Source organism: Eptatretus burgeri, chromosome 2 (genome assembly GCF_056783735.1).
Source record: "Eptatretus burgeri isolate ZD-2024b chromosome 2, Ebu_testis_v1, whole genome shotgun sequence".
In the NCBI taxonomy this organism is placed as follows: domain Eukaryota; kingdom Metazoa; phylum Chordata; class Myxini; order Myxiniformes; family Myxinidae; genus Eptatretus; species Eptatretus burgeri.
The window spans coordinates 48,412,782-48,421,942 of NC_140962.1; the positions used below are offsets into that span (position 1 = coordinate 48,412,782).

At 45.2% G+C, this 9,161-nt stretch overlaps 1 protein-coding gene across 1 annotated transcript in view; it reads left to right on the top strand.

Annotated features, from left to right (window-relative positions):
* Nucleotides 1–4,745: 4,745 nt before the first annotated feature.
* The window catches only part of LOC147031997 (dynein light chain Tctex-type 5-A-like), a 31,461-nt gene continuing 27,045 nt past the window's right edge, over nt 4,746–9,161 (top strand). Inside the window, exon 1 of the mRNA XM_085869249.1 lies at nt 4,746–5,244. Within this exon, the coding sequence (XP_085725375.1) occupies nt 5,173–5,244 (72 nt within the window). The 5' untranslated portion in view covers nt 4,746–5,172. The remainder of the gene's footprint in view (nt 5,245–9,161) is intronic.

A 9,161-nucleotide genomic window follows, 5' to 3' on the forward strand; every position in this document is an offset into this window, starting at 1 on the left:
TCTGCCTGGAAGATAGGCATCATCCCAACTGACTGGAAAAGGGGCCTTGTTGTCCCTCTCTGGAAAGGGAAGGGTGAGCACCAAGACTGCAACAACTACTGAGGGGTGACGCTGTTCTCAGTGCCGGGCAAGGTCTTTGCTTGGATAATTATTGATGGGGTTTACCACCATCTGCTTGAGTACCAGCATTCAGAGCAGTCAGGCTTTACACCAAAGAGGTCAATGATTGACCGTATCCTTGCTCTTCGGGTCCTCACCGAACATAGACGAAAGTTTTGGCAGGGGCTGCTCGCAGCCTTTGTTGATCTCTGTAAAGTGTTTGATTCAGTGAATCGGGATGCCCTCTGGAGGATTCTTGGTCTTCGTGGGGTGTCACCAAAACTGATCGATCTGATGTCTGAACTCAACTCTGTTACTGAGAGTGCTGTGAGATGTGGTGGTACCATCTCTGACTTATTTCCAGTTGTTACTGGAGTTTGTCTGGGGTGTGTACTGGACCCACATTTTTCAGCACTTTTACGGACTGGATTCTGGGGAGGATGTCAGAGAAATTAAACTGTGGTGCATCAATTGGGAATGTCAAGATCCCTGACCTTGATTTCGCAGATGATGCAGTCATCTTTGCGAAGACTCCAGATATCCTTTTTGGGGCCCTCAAGGTGCTGAATGAGGAGTCTGAGCTACTGGGATTACGGGTTTCCTGGGTCAAAACTACGATCCAGTCTTTCTGTGACATCTTGGATACTGCCATCCTGTCTGCACTTGTTTGTGGTGAGGATGTTGAGATCACAGAGAGCTTCATTTACCTTGACAGTGATATTCATGTCTCCGCTGGCTGTGAGCCAGAGGTCAAGAGACGTCTGGGTCGGGACTGGGGATTCATGGATTCAATGGATCATGGGGCGTGGCGCTGACGGTACTTGTGCGGGAGGATGAAAGTCTGAGTCTTCAGGTCCTTGGTGCTTCCAGTCTTGCTCTCTGGATGTGAGACTTGGACTCTGACCAGGGATCTGAGATGGAGACTTAATTCCTTTGGTACCAGGTCTCTTTGAAGAATCCTTGGCTATTGCTGGTCGGATTGTGTTCAACGAGCGGTTACTGAGAGAGAGACTCAAATGAGATTTGTTACCTGCACAGTCAGTGAGCGTCAGCTGCGGCTGTATGGACATGAGACTCGTTTTCCTGATGCTGATCCTGCTCACCAGATTCTCTCAGCGAGGAAGCCTCGTAAGTGTAGGAGGCCAATGGGCCCACCACGTGCCCCGTGGTTGCAGCAGGTTGATCAGCATCTCAAGGAGATGGGGATGGGCCAGGCATCTGCCCATCTACAACAAGATCATCTACAACAAGATAGAAGATCTACAACAAGATCTTCGCCACATCTGCCTGGGGGATGGCCAGATGGAGGCCCCTGGAGTACCGGCGGAAAGTGGCGCAGCGATGCACTGCTTTGGCGCATGCTCTCATACCAGACCTAACCTGACCTTTGCCACACGGGACTTTTCTTCTCTTCGCCAGGCGGGACTTTTCTCTTCTTCTCTTCGCGACGCGGGACTTTTCTCTTCTTCTCTTCACCACGCGGGACTTTTCTCTTCTTCTCTTCGCCACGCGGGACTTTTCTCTTCTTCTCTTCGCCACGCGGGACTTTTCTCTTCTTCTCTTCGCCACGCGGGACTTTTCTCTTCTTCTCTTCACCACGCGGGACTTTTCTCTTCTTCTCTTCGCCACGCGGCACTTTTCACTTCTTCTCTTCGTCACGTGGGACTTTTCCCTTCTTCTCTTCGCCCCGCGGGACTTTTCTCTTCTTCTCTTCGCCACGCGGGACTCTCCCCTTCGCCTCACGGGACTTTCCCCTTCGCCTCGCGGGACTTTCCCCTTCGCCTCGCGGGACTTTCCCCTTTGCCTCGCGGGACTTTCCCCTTCGCCACGTGGGACTTTCCCCTTCGCCACGCGGGACTTTCCCCTTCGCCACGCGGAACTTCCCCCTTCGCCTCGCGGGACTTTCCCCTTCGCCTCGCGGGACTTTCCCCTTCGCCACGCGGGACTTTCCCCTTCGCCTCGCGGGACTTTCCCCTTCGCCTCGCGGCACTTTCCCCTTCGCCTCGCGGCACTTTCCCCTTCGCCTCGCGGCACTTTCCCCTTCGCCTCGCGGCACTTTCCCCTTCGCCTCGCGGGGCTTTCCCTCTTCGTCTAAACAGGGGAATCCAAATCCATTGGGACCATACTCTGTACAGAGCGTTGGTGCTGCCGAAGCAGTCTCCTGGGCTATTGGGCACACTCCTGGATGGGTTGCCACTCCAACACCGTATATTTGGCTCAATCGTCCCAGCAAGCAGGTTCTCATTTCGCCGACCTCGGAAGCATGACAGGCTGAATCAACCCCACCTGTTATTAAATCAATGGCAGAGCAGGATTTGAACTCAGGACCCAAGGATCCCAAGCCCAACACCCAAACCATTATGCCAATAACATTTAAAAAGGTACAGCCAGATATTTGAAGAGGAGAGGGCAACAACAATAGTGATTGGAAAAGGGGAGGTAACCCCGAAAGATCATTCCCACAACAAAATACAATATGTGCAAAAAAAAAAAAAAAAATTCCCGATGGAATGGTTCAATGGTAGTGCACCAGCATTTGAGCTGTCCAGCCTGAGTTTCATTCCCGAACCGACTATCAGCTGTCAGATTGGTGCTTCACAGGCAGGGTGTTACATCAAAGTGCTCAGTATCTCGAATGGACATTAAACTGGGCAACGAGTCTGCCAACATTAGTTGATGGACGTTCAAGTTCACACGGTGTATTTTGAAAAGAATAGTTATCGCCAGCACCCCAGAACAAATTCCAAATTCGTACCCAATTGATATTTAGTCAGACGTCAGGCTTGGGCAGCCAGTTCGTGAAAGGCGGTGCCCTGCCTTCCAGACGTCTTTGTTTTTCTTGGGGGAGGTGAGGAGGGGTGGTTGGGAGAGTTATTTGTCACAAAAAGTATCTTTGTGGGGGGGGGGGGGAGGGTGTTTTTGTTCAAAATTGTCACAAAACCCTTTTTGATCTGAAACGTCTCAAACTAGTTTCTTTATAGCTGACTAGAGCTACCTTGCACATGTAGACATGCTATATTGATGGGGATCACCAATAGAAACGAGAATGACACTTGGTGGAGCACAAAACTCTGCCATGCTGAACAATTTAGGCTTTGTATCCCACTGATAGGCCGGCCAATATGGATCTGAACCTGAACCAAAATCGAATCTCGTTGTTCTTCTCAACTACCCAACTCATCCACCAAGTTTTGTCATCTGTCCACAACTTGTTGAGATATCATGTTATACAGTGTTGTTTTTGGCCCTATCACTCAATGGTGACAAATTAATAAAGAAATTCTCGTATCTGGATCCAGATCCAAATTGTCACCAAAATTGAACAAATTAGTCCTTGTCACACTGCCAACTTATCCAGCAAGTTTTGTCATAATCCGTCAACTTTTTGAGGTATCGTGCTATATATTGTTTTTGGCCCGACATATCTCAATGGTGAAGAATCATTTAAAAATTGTACTATCCGGATCCAGATCTTCACCAAAATCGAATCATTTCGTCCTTGTCACACCCAACCTTTCCACCAAATGCCGTTCCAATCTGTCCACAACTTTATGAGATATCCTGCTCACAGACAGACAGGACAGACAAGGGTGAAAACAACCTCCTTCCACCTTAGGTGGCGGCAGTATTTTCACATTAATCATGACAACAGCGACGTGATAAAGTTTAGATATTAAGGGAATATGTTGTTGAGGACGATTGTTTGTGTTGAGCATTCCAACATTTGGAAACCAGGGGATTGGTGTGTCTGGAGCGCCATCATCTGCTGGCTGAAGCCGCTGCACCTGACTTGCAGGTACCCGCAGCCCTCTGGTGGGACAATGTTGAAACAGCCGTTGGAATGGTCTGCTCGGGAATTTCAACGTTTATCCATGGCACGTCAGGCCCAGTTGGTCCATTCATCGATTTTTGTGTCTCCTCGTAGCCCGGGGATATCTGGTAAAAACAACGACGACAGGCTGAAAACCGGTGTCAATAGAGAGTGGGTTCGGACTCTCAACGGGCTGGTGAAACACTTAATGGAAGCCAAAATGTTGCCGATTTTGGGTTGAATTCCTTGTGACCATTTGTTCACATTGAGTTGGAGAAACGTATTATTGCCTTGAACATATTGCTGTCGCTATCCTTCAAAAGTAAATTTTCTGCATCCTCTTTGTTGCATATACAAGGTTATTTAGTGTGTACATTCTGGTGCTAACAAACTTGCACTCTCATCATAATGAGCAACACTGATCTCATTGCCTTATGTTTGTTTTTTGTAAGTGTGTGTCCATTGGTTCATTATCCTTTTCATCCTACAATTCACACTTGTTTCTCCATTCAAATTTATGCAATTGTTATTTCTCTGTTCACAACCTCCATCGATCTCACCTCTATTGATCTCCTCCATATCTCGATTGATCTCCTCTCCACCCCTATCAATCTCCTCTCTATCCCTATCAATCTCCTCTCTATCCCCATTGATCGCCCCTCCACCCCTATCGATCTCCTCTCTATCCCTATCGATCTCCCCTCTACCTCTATCGATCTCCCCTCTATCTCTATCAATATTCCATCTATCTCTATCGATCTCCCCCTCTACCCCTATCAATCTCCAGTCTATCTCCATCAATCTCATCTCTATCTTCCTTTTATCTATATCAATTTCCCTTCTCTCTCTATCGATCCCAACTCTATCTCTATCTCCCCTTCCCCTCCAACCCCCCATTACTCCTTTATATTAAAAAGAAAAAAATCCCGAATGACCCCACCCCTTCCCCCATTTCAAATCACTCTCATTCGTTTCCTCCCTCCCGTTTCAACATCAGATTTATTCACCTGGTGAACCTCCAATGTGAATTGCATTCAAATACTGTAGTAGATATGAAATAATAGAAGGTGAAGAATCTAAAACGGAGGATGGAATCGGTGGAGGGGAGGGTTGAGTGACCGTTCCTAATCTAAAGCCCGTTGCGGTCATTAAATCCTGTTACTGTGGGAACGTTGTGTCTCTCCCAAACACTCTCCTTCAGCAGACTGGTTTTACTGAGGCCCTTACTTTCGCCTCCCTTCTTTGTGACGTGTCCTACCAATATGGCATCAAAAGTATCCCAGAAAGATTTCAGGAAAACGAAGCAGGATCGTATGAGGCGCACAGCTGGACAGGTGAGCACCATACCTGGACCATTGCTCACATGCTTGTACGTCTCTATGCCGGTGTCTGCCGACGTTTGTGTAGCTTTGTTCATCAAGAGAAGAGGTGGGTATTGTCCAGGTTTATAACACAATAATTGTTACACAGTCACAAATATTTGTATCACACTTGTTCTGAAAGAGCATCAACATGGCTCCGTATCCGTAAAATCATCTGCGGTACTGAAAGCCCATGAATGACCTTGATCAAAGCGTACATCGCTGGTCTTTTTCAGATGTATAATCCGGTCTGTTCTCTCCATTTTACCAATCTCGGTCTCCATCCATCCTGTGCCTTTAACGTGATTGAAAACCGTCAATGATCAGACTTTTTCTAAATTTACACTGCAGCCTTCGAACTGTTTCAAGCTTGAACGAGAAGGGGTCAACATTATATCGTGTGTAATTACCTTCGCATTCTGTGAAAGGTTATGTTTCAGTCGCTGTGTATTTATTTATTTGTGAATATGTGTGTTTGTTATTCGCATTACTCAGAAAGTATTAAACCGAATTGCATGAAAATTGGTGGGATGATTCGTGATTATCCAAGGACGATTTGATTAGATTTTGGGAGCGATCGGGTCAAAGGTCAAGGTCATGAAAAGGTCAAAAACAAACTTTTGAACATAACTTCCTTCATAAGACAGCTATCGACATGCAACCAACGCCATATTGTTCCATGACGAAATACCTTTCGGGTAGGTGGTGTCAGATTTGACGTGACGTCATCAGAAGTGTGTCAAAATGACGTCACAAGATGACGTAAATTTTCATTTTTCGACCTCATCAGTTTTGATTATACCGTTTTGTAGGACTTACCTTAAGGACGTCACACACCGTTATGACGTCATTGACGTTTGAACATAACGTTTTTCAATTGTGGCTAAAATGTCCTGATATTTTAAATTCAAATATCAATGTAATTTGTAAAGGAAATTGTCCCAAATCCAGGCATTATGATCAGTACCAAAATATCTGCTTATTTATGAACAGGTTTTGCAAATTAACTCTATGGTCATGGTCAAGGTCACACTCAAGGTCAAAATATACTTGTAGGCATAACTTCAGATCTAATAGAGCTATTGACATGAAACCAACGTTAAAATGTTCCGTGAAATAAGAGCTTTCAGGATGGCAGTCCGCGATTGGTAGTGACGTCATTGGAAGTGCGTCAAAATGACGTCATAAGATGACGTCATTTTTAAACTTTCAATTTTTTTCAGTGTTTATCATTCCATTTTGTTGGACTGCCCTCAATGATGTCTAACACCAAATTTGACGTCCATCGGACTGATGGTTGTGACGTCATGGACGTTTTTAAATGACGTTTTTCAAATGTGCCCGGAAAAAAGTAGTGGCGGCGAAGGTATGCGCTCTACCGAGTGCCCGTTCTAGTTCTTAATAAATTGGGTTTTTTTGTTTTTAGATCCTGGAATTCCTTTGATTGGTGTACACGTAAATAGTTATAAGCATTTCAATGGGATTTTATAAGTGCATTCAAGCATCTTCCGTCCCTGTCTTTATGTTGGCCATTTTTGAATGATGTCAACACGACACATTATTTTACCTCCATGTTGGTTTCTTAATGCACAAAAGCTCACATGGGCTGTTCACTCAGCTTCTCAGTTTGCAGAGAGGAGGAAAAGCTCCTTGGAGGCACAGTTCCATTTTGCTTTCTCAGGACACGGGTCACTCCTCTTGATTTGTTACTGCGAACAGGAACAAAGGACTTTGGGCACACGAGTGGGACAGTGGGTGTGCGGTCTTAAAGCAGAGGAACCTGTAAGGATATAAAAAGTCAAGGTGATGCGACACTAATCTTTCATTCATTTCATATGCAGATTTTAGATGCTGGTTGCATCATCGCATGGCATGCATCCGTGCCACCGATGCAGCGCCCCTTTAGGTGAGAGCAGGAATACAGAATTTGTTCAGGGTTTAGGCGACAGCTCGCCTACTCTTCAAGAAGGACACCATAGGTTCTTTAACATCCACCAACTAATTAAATGTTACAAAGGACACAAATAACAGGCATGAAAACACTCGTGTTAACGTGTTAGATCGGGTGATGTAATCACCACTGTGTCAATGGCAGTAAAACCCGGAATTAATTTATTTACTGTACACGACTTTTGCAATCTTTACTTTATTTAAATTGAATTATGTACAGTACTTAAATACTCAAGAACACAAATCGCCTTATTTGCACTTTCAAAACCCTTCCATTTATTGCAGTACTCAGACATCTATAATAATAATGTGCGTGTGTGCGTTCGTGTGCGTGTGCGCGTGCGCCAGTGTATCTCCTCTAGAGCTCCAAAACCATGAAACCGAGCAGCCTGAAACTTTGCATGCACACGAAGGGAACTCCAAGGGAGTGCATGAGTGAAAATTGCATGTTTGAGTTAATTAAAACACCCCTTTTGAAGATAATTAACGGCCATATTAAATTATATCCTTCATCAACGCTTTGTCCTCGGACACCTCGCTGTCCCTCCCTGGGGTCTTAATTCATCATTTTTTTTGGCCTACTCAACAATGTAGAATGGGTGAGCACGTAGAATGTAGAATGTAGAATAAATAGAACAAGCAAGTAGAGGACTTAGAACAGGTTGCAACATTTTCTTAATGATTATTATTTTTCACTTTCCTCACTCATATCATCGAATGCCGGATCATCATAGCTACAAATTGCTGGATACATCACAATACTTCAGAACACCCGGAGACGTCAGCGTTTGTGGCTTCATTTCTTTTCCGCACATGTGATAACCTCTAGAATCTCTTAAGCTATGCCAAATTTCAAATTTTAAACTGCGGAATTTACCTTAGTTGCAGTTCCAACTGCTAAATAAAAGTGGTCATTTGTCCAAGTCGCACATTGTTTGAAATTTTGGCGTCTCCAGGAGGGGTTTAAATGATCGACCAGGAATCGCTTGCCAACCCAGCCGTTCCTGAGCAAACGTTTTGTTGGAGTGCTTGCTTGAGTGCTTTAGCCACTTGGTGAGTGCTCTACAAGCTGCAACAGTGCCTGCACTGTCCCTGATAAACACAATTGAAAATACATCAATTGACCACCTCCCTGTGTTGCGCCGTGCGGTGCCAAGCCTGCCGTTCTTCATCGGACGGACGGACGGACGGACGGACGGACGGAATGGCTGGAAGGGATGGAGGGAATAGATGGATGGATGGATGGATGGACCAAACCGGTGTTTGTAAGCCAATTGCGAGACAGTAGACGGTGGTGTGAATGACATTTTATCACAATTGTTTGTGAAAATAAAATTACAAATTGACATTCAATACAATGTGAGGTGATCATGTAAATGAAGTACATACATAAACATGTGTTCCATTGTCTTAGTTAAATCTGACAAAAGTTTAAAATGGAACCTTCACTTCGGAGTGGTTTTGCTGAGCACCGCCCGGAGATGCTCAGAGATGCACCACCTGGTAGAGTACTTTAGAGGTTATTAGGGGAGAGTTGTTTCCAAAACCCAAGCTCATTGCAGATGCTGCAGGGAATGTCATGGCAGATGAAAGAACAGCAGGTGGGAACTCATTCATTCGTCATTCATTCCTTGCGCCTCATGTTCACTCTGTAAGATTGAAGTATCATGTGTGTTATGAACAACTGTGGAACTTGCTGTCAATCCACTTTCCATCCATCCCTTCCCTTCATCAAATCCATCCATCCATCCCTTCCCTCGATCCATCCCTTCCCACTATTTCTTCACACCATCTCTTCGTTTGTCCCCCTCCTTCCTCTTCCTCCTCCCTCTCTCACATATCTTCCAACTTTTATAAAGTGATACACAATGGGTGCTTGTGATAAGTTCCCAAGTTGTACTGTTGTATTGTACATGTAGGGATTTGTGTGCCAATTGCAT